The following is a 16,733-nucleotide window of genomic DNA, read 5'->3' on the forward strand; positions in this document are numbered from 1 at the left end:
TGTTTGTTTTGGACATTGTAGTGAAATAGAACTGGTTAAAATGATCATAAGGCTACATGATGGATGTAAGAGTACTGCCAATTTTCCAGCATTGTAGCAATTTATGGGTAATATGCTAGCATTTTAGTCTCCCCATATTGAAAAAGCAAGAAAAGAAAATAGGTAATAGATTGTGGATGTTTGATTGAGGACGATTGGACTGCGACTAATGCATACCTTTTCCTTTCTTTCTTTCAAAAAAAACAAACAAACCTGAAATGTCTCTGACCGCAGGCGGATCAGATCCAAATCAGATTCCTTCTCAAATCCGACCTGACTGTCCACACTGTTTTTTAGCAAGTGTCCAAATGGGATCTGGCTCTGTTCAGACTGACCGGTTGCTGTAGCAACAATGTCGGATAAATCGGATTTTGGCTGGCAGTCTGAACGCGCCCTATTTGTATATCTAATACCCCACCATAAATACTCTGACTTATTACTGAGGTATTAACTTGCTTTGACATTTAGCCGCATGGATGAAAAACTGGCATTTTCGCATTTCTGTAACAACCGGAGCAGTAATAAAACAGTGAAATTAATACAGGAGTATAGTTCACAAAAGTGAACCATGTATGAAGAGTGTGAATCGTACCTCTCCTTGTCCAAGGCCTCTTTGCTCTTGGGCGATGGAATCTGAGGGGCGGGGTCTTGGAGCACATCGTCAGCCGCGATCGTTTCCTAATCGACGGAGGGAAAAGCAATAATCAACTGTAGTGCGGGTCACGTGCCACATCCCGAGCGAATGGTTCCGCGCAGTGACAGGAGACGAGCCGCCCGTCGCTGGGAACCATCCGCGCATGCCACGGCTTCGACGGAGGGCAGAGTCGATGCTTGAGAAGGCTGTCCGTACACGTTACCGCTACAAGAGACGACTAAGATTTGGTTTTAGAGGTTACGGTGACACAAACAGGGTTTTTTTTTGTTTTTTTGTTTTTAAGCCACAAATGACACCCAGAAGACGGCGACAACCAGAGACACCAGAGGGTAGAAGACAAGACACTTCAAACCACACACACCAAATGGAAAACTACACATCCAGTCGCACATCCACAGATCGGTCTGCACACCTCGGAGTGCCAGACATACATCCCGAAAGTTCACCCACAAACGCACACAAGAGGGGGGAAATGCAAAAACACAACCACACAAGTGCACGTTAAGCTGTTATGGGTAACGTTATTGGGAAATTATTGGGGAAAATATTGAGAAGCCGTTGAGAATCCCGTTTTTGGAGAAGCCACATGTCAGTTGTTAGACTGGAACAGGGTTAAAAAAAACGTTGGGTTACAGTTTGAAGTTTGCAGCCAGGAGGAGGCGGCGGCGGCTTTGGCCGGACGGACGGCCGGACGGACGAGTTCCTCCACAGACACCAACCCCCCACAGCACATCAGTCTCTCTGGCGGGCAGGCAAACTCGAGAAACATGGAGCCAATGCTTCTGTCGGGTTTGTCTGCGCGGCGTGTTCCATTTCGCCGCACGGCCGGTGCGGGACATGAATCAATGAGCTTTAAGCTTTTATTTATTTATTTATTTATTTTTACAAAATTGCTCAGCGCGTTCTCTGATTGATTCACATCCCGGACGGGACGCGCAAGTGGAACCGACCTTTCACCCCGGTGGCAGTCAGCTTACTTACTCTGAGGGAGAGAGGAAGCTCCCCATTGGCCTGGCTGGACGAGTACAAGTTGACGTACTCCCCCTCCCCGCCCTCGTCGTTCGCGCTCTCGCTCTACGAGGGGGGAGAGAGAGGAGGGACACAAACCTTGGCGTGAGGGGGGGCGGGGCGGTTGATGAGGAGGAGGAGGAGGAGGTGGTGGGCACACACGGCCGGCCGACAGACCGCAGGTATGAACATGTGACCGGCGAGGACGAGACCAGGATGAGCAGCCCAGAGGCCGGCTCAGCTCGGCTCAGCGCCGCCGCAGCCACCAGGTGGCACTGGAGAGCGCCATTTGCAAAGGTAAAGGTTTTTCCTTTTTCTTTTTTTTTTCACCTCGCTGGCGAGAAGAGCATGCAGTGCAACACAGGCTCTGCCGGGATTCTTTAAGACCAATAATCAGACAGCAGACAGCTTGTGGGCAGTGATAATGACAACAAGATGCTACTGAGGCAGTGAGTCACTATCATCTGTGCAACAATAGTGAACATTGAGCTCTTGTAAGCTTAACACCAAGTCTGACACACACACACATATATATATATAAATATATATATATATGTATATATATATATTTTCAAATCCGCCTGCGAGACGCTCGCTTTCCCCGTCGCGTCCTGATCCGAACGCGCTCCCGTTTCTTTCTTTTTTTTTTGTAATTGTTTTGTTTTTCCCATCCGCAAGCTCACCGCTGAGGTATGGAGAGAGTCAGTGAGAGAAGACTCAGAAGGAAGACAGACAGCCACAGAGCCCACCGAGCCAGCCAGGGAACCGTTGGGCCCGCCCCCGCCGCCATCCAGAATGGTGGCATTGGTCAAGGCAACCTGGTCCAAGCTCTGCGATTGGTGGAAAGAAGGAAAAGAAAGGAAAGAAAGATAAAGAGTAAAAAATAAAGAGCTAAAAGGTGAGGAGAGAGAGCAGGCGGAAAAAAGGAACTGAGTACAAAAAAAAGGGGCAGGGAGGAAGAGGAGGAGGAGGAGGAGTACTCACTTCATTCTCCGACACCTTAACAGGGCCAAATATTAAGAGCAATGTGTCTGAACATGAAACACGCTGCGTCAAACACACACACACACACGCGCACACACACACACACACACACACACACGTAGGCACACGCACACTGGAGAGACACTGAGTGGATTAATGCAACACAGTAAACCAGCGACGGCGGAACACGTCCGGTGAGAGAGCAAAGACACACTTGACAAGAAAACAAGACGCTTTGAAGATGTGCAAGTGTGAGTGTGTGTGTGTGTGTGTGTGTGTGTGTGTGTGTGTGTGTGTGTGTGTGTGCGCGCGCTCCAGCCTATGTGTGCATGTTACTGTGTGTGGCCGGCGGAAGAGATTCCTGTCTGCAGGGGAGGCGGCGGCAACCTGTTTCGACATGTTGCACATTTTCACCCCGTCTCAGCATACCGGCGGCGGAGCGGCAGCATCTTACAGATCACCGATAAAAAATGCAGCCGGCTGTCTGTACGCTAACTAATGCATGCGCTTCCGTCATGCACAGACACGCAAACGCGCACGGTCCGCTCCGGCCCAACGCTGTTCGTTCTTGCAGGTTTTCCGGGCAGCCGTCTCAGGCCCATAAAAGGTATTACGCTGTTATCCAGACCTTTATTTTTTCTTTCAGCCTGAAGACAGTCTACTTACCCCTATGTTCACAGCCTCCAGCCAAAAACGTGCTTTTTAACTTTCTGACAAAACTGATTCTCTGTTATGTTTTCCATGTTTGGAAAGAGAGATACATCATGCCGCTGTGAGGCAGACTCAGAGGGTGAAACTAACAGCTGGCTGGGGGTGTTGTCGCTAACCTGGGAGAGGCACCGTTGTGATGTCATGAAGGGCCGACAGCCAGAACTGGGTGTTTTAGCAACGCGTTTTTTTTTTTATGGGCCAAAGCTATTTTCTGGGGACTTCTTTGACAGGGGCGGAGACGCGTTACTGTCAGAAAACACTGGAGGGGAGACATTCTGTGTGTTATATGGGGCCTCTGAATAAACAGCGGAATGATCCTTTATCCTGCAGAACCAACGGACGGCAAGCAGCTCTCTGGCAGGTCTTTTATCCGAAAACGTCGCGACTCGCGGAGAGCAAACATTCCACAGGGGCAGACAAACGGGAGGTTTTTGAGAGGTGTGTGTGTGTGTGTGTGTGTGTGTGTGTGTGTGTGCGAACAAGACGGCGATGCAGGATGACGAAGACGAAGGAGCGAGGCGAGAGGAAGAGGAAGGAAGAGGAGCGCAGGCCGGAGGAATGTGTTTTCCATCGCCTCCATCTGGTGCTGCATTCCACTGGAGATATCCTGAGGGGGATCTACACCTCATCTGTTCGGGTGCCCCCCACCACACCCAGGGGTCACCGCGGGTCAACCCTTCCCAAAATATTGACAAGCCACTGGAACAAATAGCCGAGCCGTAAGCTGCGTTTCCAAATATCACGCTAAAAAGAAACGGTAATGGAAACGCCTGAACTTCGAAAAAGCCTCTGAAATATAGCTAAAAAGTTTTGACGCTCTCATGAGGTGGTTTTACAGACGTATCGATTTATCGATATTGAGGTACATCCCAAAAAGTGTCATGGAAACACTTTTTTCACATTTGCGCGTCACCAGATTTGACGTACGGGGTCACGTGACCAGTTCACCTCAAGTGAAAATGGCACGTTATGTTGGACGGAGGAGGAGACGGAATATTTTTTTTTACAAGCAATCAAAGTAAAATAGTAAAATATAAAGTAAAATGTAATAACCACTTTGGTTACGTCTAGCGGGACGAGATTTAACGAGAATTACGACTTAATTTTAGAAATATTGCTTTTATTTTGCGAAAAACTGTAATGGAAACACAGCTATAGACAGGGGGCCTGCCTCTGAGTCTCCAAGTGTAAAAAAACAAATAAAAAAAGGCTAGCGGATATTTGGGTCGAGCCGTTCTGGACGCACAAAATCGTTGACCGTAACCGACTGAAAACAGGGAAAAAGGTCAAATGATTACCGGCCATTCGTGTGCGCGCGGGGTCGTGTGTGTGTGTGTGTGTGCGTGTGTGTGTCTGTGTGTGTGTGTGTGTGTGTGGAGGGGGGCACTTGGCTGCGACACGCAGCTTCAATAACTGCACACGCTCTAAGCACACAGCAGCACCATGCCAGTGCCTCAGCGAAAATAAAAATAAAACAAAACAAAGCAGTCACGCGACAAAACCAGACCGTCAACAAAACAGCAGAGGAAGCAAAACGCACACATGGATGAGTGAGCAAAATAGAGGGCCGCACGGCAAACAAGCCGGCGAGGGGTGGACACGTGAGGGGGGCCGTGAGAGAGGGGGCCACAGGGGACATAAACACGCTGCATCACATGTGGAACACACACACACACACACACACACACGCGCACAGGTGGAGAACCTGCACCAGACCAGGACCACACAGCACCCACACACTGGCGTGGAGGGATGGGGTTGATGGTGGTGGTGGTGGTAGTGGGGCGCAACTCACCGTGGGCGTGGTCAAGGACGCTTGTCCAATCAGGTAGGAGTTAGAAACGGACATGCTGAGGCCCAGCCCAGAGCCCGCCTCCTCCATGGCCGCCACAGACGGCTGGAGGTGGCAGGAGAGAGAGGAGGAGGAGGAGGACGACGGGGAGGAGGAGTGGGAGGCCTGAGGCGGAAGCGAGGGAGGAGGTGGAGGTGAGGAAGAAGGGGGAGTGACGGGGGAGTTCAGGAACGGGGCGGAGGAGAAGGGAAGGAGGAGGGCGTTAAGGGAGGAAGAGAGGAGAAGAAGGAGAAGGAGGAAGAGGAAGAGGGGGAGAGTTGATTAAACTAGTAAGCAAAGAGTGAATTAGAGCAGATTTAATCAAAGTTGAGCAGCAGAGGGGGGTTAAGGTGGTGGGAAGCTAAAGATGATTCTGGTAGTGGAGCTTTGAGGATTTAGAGATAAGGCCGCACCGACTGCGAAGCCGATACATCACCGCGCCGCACCGGTTCGTCCCAGAAAAAAAAAGTCTTAATTAGCGGAAGGCTGCAGAGGCACAAAGGGGTTAAAAGGTGCTCGTGTCCACCTCCCGTCAGCGGGCCGAGCTGCTGGAGCTTTACAGAAACCAGGCCAAACTACAGCACGTTCTAAACCGGGTCAGTATTATCCGCTCTGCTTCTTTTTTTTTTTCTCCTCGCTCTCCCGTTTCCTTATCCACGCAGTGGCTGGAATGACTTTTTTCCTCCCCTCCCTCCACCCCTCTCCCTCTCTCTCACTCTCTCTCTTTTTTTTCCAGAGCACTGTAAAGTCGCCAAAGCATGTAAGCCCGGAACACGGGCTTACGGAGGAGGCAAACAGGCTTATTCCGCTGGGCCACGGGCTCATCAAGTCTGAAAAACATGAGGCCAGATTAGGGCCCCTGCAGCAGGAGTGGAGATAAACTGCAGTTCAAGTCGACGCTTCGACAAAAAGGACCAGGAAAATAACCCGGGCGCGAACTTTCGCATCATCGACAGCTTTGGCTGGAGGGCGGAAAAATAAAGAAATAATATCTTGATCCGTAGGAGATGAATGAATGAATGTTTCTATACATTCTGTGAAAATTTGAGGTTATTTCAAGGAGAATTGCCAAAATTACTGGCGGGCGAAATGACGTCATTGTTTGGGACACCCCGTAGATTCATTGTAGATATCATTTTTTTCAGGAAAAAGGTTTAAGTCGAGTAAGTTCATCTTAATTGAAATGTAAAGTCAAGTGCTGAACTCTACCAAAACAAGATTCAGAAAGCTTATAAACTTCCTGATGGGAATGACGGAGGCCTTGATTGAAAAAAACAAAAAAACAAAGCCCCCCCCCCACCGCCCCAAGTGACCTGCATCCTCTCCTATCATGTGTTGTCCTCGCACCTCGCCGACTCTCGCAGTTGTCTCAATTAACCCGAACATCGACCCGCGATCAGATAAGAGGGCGGGATCTGATAAAGGGGGAGGCGGCCTTATCTCCCTCTAACAACCAAACACACAGAGCCTCTGCTGTGGTTACCGCTACTTGGGAGAGAGAGGAGAAGAAGAAGGCGGGACTGGAGAGGTGTGACAGATAAGAAGATAGCGGAGCGGAAAAATTGATAAGGATTAGCGCCGTATTGTACCTTCACCGGCACGCACGGTGTCTTTGTCTTGCAGTTGGTGGGAGAGACCCGCGACAGTGCAACACAGCACAGCGGCATTTATGAATTAAAACTGTGGGGTTTCAGATCCTCAATTTTTCCTACGAAAGAAAACTTGGCCTGGAGGTTCAGAGGAAGTGGGACGGGTTTTCCATTTTTTTTCTCTCCCCCCTCCGTCTCTTACCAGTTGCCTTTGTTTGGGAGGCAGCGCCGGAGGCTGCAGCGGCTCGTGGACCGAGTCGGTGCTGCTGAAGGAGTCGTTGAAGCCGTACACCTCCTGGAAGCGCTTGTTGCGCTGCTCGTAGATGCTCTCGCTCTGCGGCATCTGGTAGAAGACGGACGGCTGCGGCTCCGAGTAGTCCTCCATGAACTGCATGTACTGTTGGACTGGAGGGGGAGGAGGTGGTGGAGGAGGAGAACAGACGAGGTCATGAGACACTGATGGATTCTTTCTCTCATCGGCTTTCAACCTTTGAATTGCATCAAGGCTGCGCTTTTTTAGAGTTGCTTTCGCCCCACTGAGGTGGTTTATTTATACACCTTGTGTACTTGAAAAGAGCGCTACTTCAATTGTGGTCAAACTGATTGGTGAGAACGGATGTTAAATATAGATGTGTTTCTTTTTTTGGGAATTACATTTTGGAATGGGATAAGTGATGATTGAATTGTGAGTCAATTGGGAAGAAGTTTGCATAAATGCCCCAAATAAAATTTGTGAACTTTTAAAAAGTTTGCTTCTATCATTTCTGTCATTTCTATTTCACAACAATGCATCTCTTCAAAAAGTTCCACGTCCCTAATGTGAAGCACATTTTCCACCCAAGTATCTCCATGCTCGGGATGAAATCACCGACATGACAAGGCCATGAGATCACCACTACTGGTCACAATCGATGAACTCCCCCAGAGCCGTTACACACAAAAAAAAGAAAGAAAAAGAAAAAAAAAAAAAAAAATCATTGAATATCTAGAAAGAACCGGCTGGAATCTTGGAACGGCAACGACCAGGAGAAGCGGAACTCCGGTCTTGAACTATGACTCGTCTTTTGAAAAATGCGTGGATATCACACTACGCGCTGACATCATCACACGTGGTCAAACGGTTCAGCTCGAGGAGAAAGGCGGCGGCTGTGCTGCATGACATAAGTACAGTAGCCTGAAAGGAAGTGATGTAGCTGGCGTGTCAGGAAATGAGAAAATGTCGCCCTTGCGTGCCCCGCGCTCCGATCATTGTAGCACATCCTGGTACTCACTTCCTGCCTCCGCTCACAATGGAATATTTCCCTGGCATGAAGTGACGTGACGTGATGTGACATGATGACCCACCAGTGTCTGCTCGCCGTCCCTCCCGCAAAAACCCGCCTCGCGGCTCCCTCCTTATTTCCCTGCATGACACTCTTTGGCTCGAGCCGTTTCTACAACTTGAAAGCAAGTCTGGACTTGTGATCTCGACGACCCCTCAAATGTCATCTCCGTCTGTCTGTCCACGTTTCGCTCAGATTGCAATCACATCACATCACATCAGCTTTGAATAAGTTCCCCCCAGCAATTATCAAGACATTTTACCCAACGCTATCAGGTGACTATCGGGAGTAGACTTGCACGGTCTTAAGACAGCGACAGGAACAAAGTGCATTTCAGCGAGTGCACAATTATGTCAATATACTAACAAGACGGAAATGTAGCTTTTTTTTCAGTGTAAATGTAGTTGTTCATTCCTCGAACCTACGGTTGAATCCTGGATGTTAAGATCCCTCTATTTTGTTATGTATGTATCCTGTGGGTGTTTGCATGTATATTTGCCAGTAATGCACCTAATTTATTCATATTTAGTTCAGTTATCCTAATTTTTGTTCAGTTTTATTTTCTGACTGGTATGAGTGCTGTGTTCTTGAGTCCGCTGTAGTATGCCCACTGTGACAACTGAGACTGTGTGCTGTAAAGTCAAATCCCTAAAAGTATTGGAATACTTCTTTTTGATTGTGACAAAATTCAATAAAAATTTAGTTCCAAAAAAAGGAAGAAAAGATCAATTCTATGGTTGATTTTTCAGAAATAAAGCCGACACGTTGTTCCCAAACTGAGAGACAACCACCGGCTTTGCACGCATTGCTCAACCCTTTGTCTTTCCCCGCCTTACTGTGTCTGCTCTTCTTCTCTGGCAGCGGCGGCGGGCTGGCGGGGATGTCTGCGTTCTCGCCGGCTATGTACTGGGCGACGAACACGCCCCCGTTGGTCTGGGGCATGGGCGAGATGGGCGTGAAGAGGGGGAACGGCGGCGTGGGGTGGCGCTCCTCCTCCGACAGGTTGTCGTACTGCGAGGGAAAGCGTTCGTAGAGCACGCGGGAGCCCACGTCGGGGAACGGCGAGGGCTGCGCGCTGCGTCGCTTCTTCTGGGGGAGGGCGGGGGGCGCGCTGATGCGCAACGACTGCAAGGGGTTGGTTTGGTTGGGCTGCGGCGTCCAGTACTCGGGCTGCTGCTGCTGCCCCTGCTGGGGAGGGGGAGTGCTGAAGCGGGGGTGCGAGGGATGCTGTCCGGGAACCGGGGACGAGGACTCGCTGAGAGACTCGGGCAGAGGGCTGAGGCATCCTCCCACGGGGATGGGCGGCAGGTTGTCCCCGACCGACAGGTCCTGGTGGAGGAAGTCATAATCGGGGTCGTAGTTCTCTGTGTTGTCTGGGAAGAAGGAGAAGAAGAAGAAGAAGGAGACAAAAAAGGTGAAAACAAAGCCGAGATGTCAAATACAGGAACAGACTTTGAGTGTGCAAAATACTTTGGAGAGGAAGGACACACTTTATTTTGTCCTAAAGAGATTTTATGCTACCTCACTAGCTGTGTTTCCATTACCCATACAATTGTGCAAAACCTAAATATCGCAATAAAAAATTGTTAACGTAAACGCCTAAACTTCAAAAAACCTCTGAAATATGGCTAAAAGGTTTTCATTCTCTCATGAGGTGGCTTTTCAGACGTATTGATATAGAGGTATATCGCAAAAGTGTCATGGAAACACTTTTTTCGTATTTACGCGTCACCGGACGTGAACATTTTTAGAAACATCGCTTTTATTTTGTGAAAAACCGCAATGGAAATGCAGCTACTTACTGAGTTAACTTGGGGTTTGTTTTTTGATGTTTAATAGTCCCAGATATGTTCATTATTTTATGCATCCTGTTTATTGTTTTTCTATCTAAACACGCTACTCCAGACCCGAGGCATCCGGCTATGCTGTAGAATCCTGGAAGTAGGCGGCTTTCCACAGCATATACACCCCCACCCAGGATACTGACGGCTTCTGACTACCTGCACCGATACAGCCTCAACACGTCAGCCGAGCGGCGCCTCGGGAGAACAAACACAGCGGCGGCGGCGGCAACAAGATCATCACACCTCTGAAGCGGCGGCAATATGACGGTTTTGTTTTCTTTCAGCAATGAAAGAATAAATATTATTGAGGTTTCAATGGGATGCTGACCTATTTACAGTCTGACAGCTTACATGACGCGAGCTGCTGTATCTGAAAAGCCGCGTTGACGTTTATTAGCGCGAAGACGGCAATGAGCCACGACGCCATCATATTTTTTCTTTATACTTAAAAGAACAAAACGCTTTAAAAATATTGCGTGAAATAAACATCACAAGATCCCTTTGCAAAGAGGACGTGGTTGGCTGAAACGGTGATACTCATACTTGTTTACAGCGGATATGCTGTGCGCTTGTGTGCATGTAAACACCACACAAGCGCGATCAAAGCCGGCTCATAATTGTACAGAGTCCATGTCAAAACAGTCGGCGCCGTCAAAGATATTTAGGCTGCGGCGTTTAAAAGCTTTCCGGGGGTAAAGACGCGAGTGTGCGGATCGTTGCCCTCACCGAGCGTCTCGCAGCTGGTGTTCCGGGAACACTGGCCGCTGTCCTGCTCCATGGAGGACAGCTGCTCGTCCGACTTGCTGAGCTTCCCCATGCTGCTGCACGGGGACAGGCGTGGCGAGTCGCCGCCGTAAGACTGGCTGCCGCCTGAGAAACGCCTCTGCAGGAACTCCTGCTCGTAGTCCTGCTGCTGCAGAAACAGAAAGAAAAAGAAAAAAATAGGTGTTTGCATTTAGTTTCTCCACACGTCTTTTTTTCATTTTTATCATTAAAGAGCGCTGATCTCCCACCTGTCTGTGGACGCTGCAGGGCAGGCTGGAGCCGCGGCTCATCGGGGCGACCACGGCGACCCGCGTGGGCGAGGGGGCCGACTGGCGCTTCTTGGGTGGGAGGGCCGGCGGCGGACTGCGGAAGCACAAACACAAAAGACAAAGTGAGCAAAGCGGCGCGGAGTGGGATGTGCGCAAAGAAAAAAAGGCTCCTCCAAACGCACACAAGCGTTGTCAAACATATTGATATATCGATTAAATATTGATATTGAAAACTAAAAACCTTTGTATCGATATATCAATACTCAACATGTGTTGAGGCAGGAGTGGCAGGAGTGGATGGAGAAGGCGTTGCCAACGTGAGACTTCAGCTCCATCTCCCCCACCACCCGTCAACCAAACTTCCGTGCTTGCTAGTATCGAAAATCGTATTGAAAATCAATACTTTTCAATATATCGTATCAAAGTCTGAAATCCAGCATCGTGACAACACTAGTGCACACACACACACACACAAGCCAACGTATGAGTACACGAGCACACATTATCATAATCATTATCTCCCCCACCCCCGGTGCAACACTGAGATGAGGACTGAGGGACGTTTTTCAAGTTAGCTGCTCTCGAAATCGCAGCTCATCAATCGCAAGTTTGCTCAGTGAGTTAACGCCACATCACAATGGGGATGAAGAAGAGGAACACAAGGCACCACGATGTGGAGGTTGGCAAAAAACACACACACAAAAAAAAAGGGAGGGGTGGGCATCCACAACCCCCAGACTCCAAGATGGCGGCCCATTCATTTCAATGAAGTTGCTCATCCAGCGCACACGCCGATAAAGCTTTTGACTTCCGCATTAATGGGCCCGTAGAGCACGCGCAGTAGTGTCACTTGCCCATCATGCCTCTGTAACTCACTTGATCTATTTGGCCAATCAGAACAATTCTGGAGAACGTCACTTACTGCTGAGACACACAGCACGTACGACGTTGTGACGTCACGCTGGCAATAAACTCTTTCCTGGTGATTTTCTGGCCTTTATCATGACTAAAAGACCGTAACTGAAAAATCTACAATAGAAAAACTTGATATTGCGTTACAGGTCACGGTCGTCCTGTCAGCCGTTTTTAAAGGTCTTTATTGTTGTATTGTGGGCTATGGGAAAAAAAATGCTTTTCGGGCCCGCAGGATTTTTTTGCTGCTGTACCTCACGTGGCCACTGGGAAAAATCGGCGTGCCGCCATATTGCCAGTCTGGTATCCAGTTCTTATAATAAATACATCCATGGGGGCACCGCATGGGTCAAGTCACACACTCATGCACTGGAAAGCCTTTTGATTGGATGATTGGTTCTACTGGGGGAGGGACCCGGAATGGAGCCACCTCTGGGGGAAAATGCAAACACTTTCATCCAATCCAAAGGCTGAGCAGGGTGGATGGGGAGGGGGTGGGAGTGTCTGGGGCATGATGACACAAAGGAGACAAATAGTCCCGCGGGCGAACGTACTTCTCCTTCTGAGAGGGTCTCCTTTGGCCGGCGTCAGCACTCAACTGTGCTCTGTACCCCACAATCCAAAGGGAAACCAAAGATGGCAAAAGAATAAATAGACAAACATTGAGAGAGACAGCAGAAAGTGTAAGACACTGAAGGGAAGAACAAGACACTGAGCGTTTAAGAGACTGGAGTGGGAATGAAAGATAGTGAAACGTTAAACAGTTTGGAGCGTTCTTTTTGGATTGAAGAGAGAGGAACGAGACCACGTGTGTGAAAAGGCTGAAATGACAGACGCACACCAACATCAGCTGTTGCCGAAGAAAATCTAAAATTAGTTGAAAAAGACCCCGTATTATTATTCTAGCAATATGACACTTTGAGAAAGGGTCAACTGGGTGTTTAAAAATAAGATCCTTCTGCTTGGAACGTGGAGCAAAAGTGACTGGAAATTGACTCAAACATTTACTTCTGCTTTTGGAACCGCAGCGCAAACAGGTGGAGTCTCACCACCGCCGCTCTCTGAAAACAACCTCACAGAGCGCGAGACAGGTGCCAACGTGGAAGTGAAGGCTTAAGCAGGTCGTGGCGGCGGAGACAAAAAGAAATCCCTTAATTACCGACGCCCGCGCACACGCCATCCTATATTTCGATGGAACCTACAGGCGACGGATCGCGACCTCACCTGAGCTCTGCCATCTTGGCTTCGGGGAGCGGGGGCTTCGGCGGGGCCACCTCCTCGTCCGCCACGTCCGAGGCGGTCTCGGCGGCGGCGGGCGGGGTGGGCGTGGTCTGGGGCGTCTTGCTGGGGGCGGGCTCCTGCTCCCGCTCTATCGAGGGCACCTCCGCCGCCGACGAGGACGACGACGCGTTGCTGCAAACGACAAACGGTCGTGTGAGCAGACTGAGCCGCCCTGGGTGCCGCAAGCTTCCCAAGGGCTTGCTTGTGTGTGTGTGTGTGCGTGTGTGCATGTGCATGCTCACCTCTCGGCCGTGGTCGCCGCGGGAGGCAGCGCCGGTTTGTTGGGGGTGGTGGGCGACGGCTGCTCCTGCTTCTCGATGGTCAGCTTCACCAGCTCCTGTTGGCAGGACAATATTATTTGATAACGTCAATATTCATGACTTCATTCCTATTAGTCAGAGTTCATAGAGTTCACCTAAACTTCTCGAGACTTCATGTACAATAATAAATCAAATATTTTAAAGAAATTTTTTAAGATGGTCATTTTTAAATCAATAAAATACACGTTTAATTACAAAAGAAATGCAACAAAACAAAATTACATTTTAGACACACCTCACCAATTTGTGCTTTATTTTTATTTTTTACTCTAACTCATTTGGTCTTTGTGGGGCACCATGGCACCGTGTTGGTGATCCCTGTCCGACTCGAGCAGTGAAAAAGGGGGCGTACCTTCACTCCATCCAGCACCGCTTTGATGACGCTGGTGACCGACGCCACGTTCTCCTTGTCCTCCAGGTCGATGCCGTCCAGCATCACCTGGTCGGCCCAACGGATGAGGTTGGCCAGGCTCTGGTACACGCGGTTGTGGCAGGAGGACAGCGCCGAACTGTCGGGGAAAACACGATGGCTTATAGAGAGAGAGAGGGAGAGAGGCGTACAGGGGCGAGAGAGGGGATGCAAGACTCTTCTTCTCTCTTATGCTTATAATGGAGTGCTTATGTTCATCTTATTATATTTCATTGTCACCTTTATTTCTATTCTTTATTTTTCCTCTATTTATGCACTTTACTCTGTCTTTTTTCCCCCTCCGCATTTGTCTTTGAAGTCTTCTTTTGTTTTTTTAAATGCCTTCAAAAAGTTTGAACTTTTAATCACGTAAAGCACATCGAGTTGCCTTGTGTATGAAATGCGCTATGTAAATAAAGCTGTCTTGCCTTGCCTTGCATTTAGCACACGGCACGATACACTTTATTGTCCCGCTCAGGCACAATTGCCTTGGACTCTGCAGCTGTGGTTCTAAATGCCTTTAGAACCACAATACCGACAAACAATCATCAGCCACAGCATCACAGACAGTTGCGTAGCAGAATTTGCACATGTCCCATAACCAACACATGCACACACAATACACACATGATAGATGCTAAATTAAAAAAAAAGGAAAACCAAGCAGGATGTGTTGCAACATATTCAGCTGCATTTTTCTTTCCTGAGGACGAGCACAACAAACAAACGAACCCCGAGCGTGGACACTGAAATGAGCTCCGAACTGGATACTTGAGGTGTAACCACACACACCACACACACCACACACACACACACACACACACACACACAAACAGGGTGTTGTTTCTGCCTGCAGTGAATGGCACATTCAGACCCAAAAGCCCGGGTGTGGCCCGGGCCTGCAGCGACAGGCTGCCGCTGATTCACAGTGCCGGAAAATCCATTCACTGCATCGACAGTGTTTTTAATAACGCACCTCTCTGGCCCGTCAGCGAGCTTGGCGGAAATGAGAAGAAAAAAAAACTCCATCCTTGACTTGTTATGCTGGTAGCATTTTTCAGGCAGCGTGTGCTGCAACACATGGCTCTAAAAAAAAAAAAAAAAAGAAAAAAAAAAAAAAAGAAAAAAGAAAAAAAGAAAAATCAAAGTCAGGCCAGACAGGGGCAGCAGATCCCTCACTGGTGTCTCTCCCCGGGCAGGTGACGACACCCACCGCCAGGCACGTGTGCGTGTTCAGCCTCAACTTTCCACTTCAGAACTTCCAAACTTGTGAAAGTGCAACAAAGTGGCGCTTTCAGCGGGAGGATGTGGCAAGGCACATTTTCTGAGAAGGCTGTGAACGCCACGGGCTAAATATGCAGCTTTCTGAGGATTTATTGAGTTATTTTTTCTTTTTTTTGCTCATCAAGCGCAGCTGCCCCCACTGGAGACCCGAGATGAAAAAGACGGGTCTGAAACAGGAGCTTTAGGACGGGAGGAATAAATCAAAAGAAGGCGCGAGTGTCAGTGCGACTTCTTCTCGGTACGCTGTGGGCAAACGAGCGCGACTATCAATTATGGATCTCGTGAGACGCAGCCCGTCCGTGATTTTGTGGATAAGATCCTCAGAACGTTGCGCACGTTCACGCAACACATGTTCTGCGGTAACATCTCCACCTTCAACAACTGCAACCCATCGACCGCTGACAGGTCCAAGCTCTCTCACCTCTGACCCCCCCCTACACCTTCATCTGCGCTGATGGATGACGGGTGATGGCACGAAGCCAGAGGTGTTCCAACACGCCTCGGGAGTCCAAACACGACTCTGAGCCAAGGTTACGGCTTCCTTTACCCAGAGGGGAAGCAAAACAAACAGGTCTCTCTCTCCATGTGTAACACTGGGGCCGGAAAGACGACGAAGGAAACGGCGGGCTTTGGGCATTGGTTGGGAAAAGAAGCAGCTCGAGGGTGAAGGGACGCTGCTGTTGGCGACGGGCCTCTTCTCGACGGGTTGCTAGACACGAGGGGGCAGGGTCTGCGGCCCGACGCCAGTCCCAACATGCCCTGCGCACGAGCCGCCTTCGAGCAACATCACCAGGCAAGAATGACAAGAATGAAGAAGGCGGTGAGGGTTTGTAAACGTTAAGCTCCGGAAAGGCCCCAGGAGTGTAAAACAAAGAGATCATCAGCGTAAATCACAACTCTAACTATCAACCAGTGGAAACAATCGTTTCATCATTTCAGCAGCTTTATCAAAATGAAAACCATTTCAAGCCAGTAGCGCCGAGTCAATGTTACCCGGTGCAGAAATAGCCGCTGCCTCAAGAAGCAGATGGTTTCAGACACGGATCTGACAGCGTCACTCACCTGTGCTGTATCCGGGCATCGCCCTGCACGAGGGGCAGGATGGCCTCCAGCACCTTGCTGGCCGAGCCGGGCAGCATCTCCAGCACCTTCTTCTCCACCACCATCTTGTCCACGATTGTCTTGAAGTAGCGCAGGGCACTGACCACCTCCTTCTCCTGCTCCTCCAGCCGGCTGACCTTCTGCGGAAACGGGACGAGAGGGCGACGGAGAGAACGTAAAGGTTTTCGCTCACGTCAAAAAGAGTCTACAAAGTGTTTTTTTTTTTTTAATGCGATTTGTTAAAAACCCAAAGAGACATCTAATAAGTCCAGCGGAGGATGATTTTTCTCTTTCCAAAGTCTCGCCTAGCGGTGGAGGGTGGGGGACGGGAGGGGGGGGGGAGGCTTTTCCTTTCCGGCGTAATAATAATGCTCATTACGCCGAAAGCCTTCGGAGGGAGCGGTGGAAC

The 16,733-nt window shown here is 49.4% G+C and overlaps 1 protein-coding gene across 1 annotated transcript in view; it reads right to left on the reverse strand.

Moving 5' to 3' along the window:
- The window catches only part of rapgef1b (Rap guanine nucleotide exchange factor (GEF) 1b), a 38,648-nt gene that overhangs the window by 5,056 nt on the left and 16,859 nt on the right, over positions 1 to 16,733 (reverse strand). Inside the window, exons 3-15 of the mRNA XM_076013828.1 lie at positions 16,286 to 16,464; positions 13,883 to 14,039; positions 13,453 to 13,547; positions 13,154 to 13,342; positions 12,484 to 12,534; positions 10,997 to 11,111; positions 10,710 to 10,896; positions 8,976 to 9,512; positions 7,020 to 7,222; positions 5,193 to 5,354; positions 2,386 to 2,532; positions 1,676 to 1,768; positions 632 to 717 (exon numbers count right to left, since the gene is read on the reverse strand). Of these exons, the coding sequence (XP_075869943.1) occupies positions 632 to 717; positions 1,676 to 1,768; positions 2,386 to 2,532; positions 5,193 to 5,354; positions 7,020 to 7,222; positions 8,976 to 9,512; positions 10,710 to 10,896; positions 10,997 to 11,111; positions 12,484 to 12,534; positions 13,154 to 13,342; positions 13,453 to 13,547; positions 13,883 to 14,039; positions 16,286 to 16,464 (2,201 nt within the window). The remainder of the gene's footprint in view (positions 1 to 631; positions 718 to 1,675; positions 1,769 to 2,385; positions 2,533 to 5,192; positions 5,355 to 7,019; positions 7,223 to 8,975; positions 9,513 to 10,709; positions 10,897 to 10,996; positions 11,112 to 12,483; positions 12,535 to 13,153; positions 13,343 to 13,452; positions 13,548 to 13,882; positions 14,040 to 16,285; positions 16,465 to 16,733) is intronic.

Source organism: Nelusetta ayraudi, unplaced genomic scaffold (genome assembly GCF_046127955.1).
Source record: "Nelusetta ayraudi isolate G7.1 ecotype Tasmania unplaced genomic scaffold, CSIRO-AGI_Nayr_v1 ptg000160l, whole genome shotgun sequence".
Classification (NCBI taxonomy): domain Eukaryota; kingdom Metazoa; phylum Chordata; class Actinopteri; order Tetraodontiformes; family Monacanthidae; genus Nelusetta; species Nelusetta ayraudi.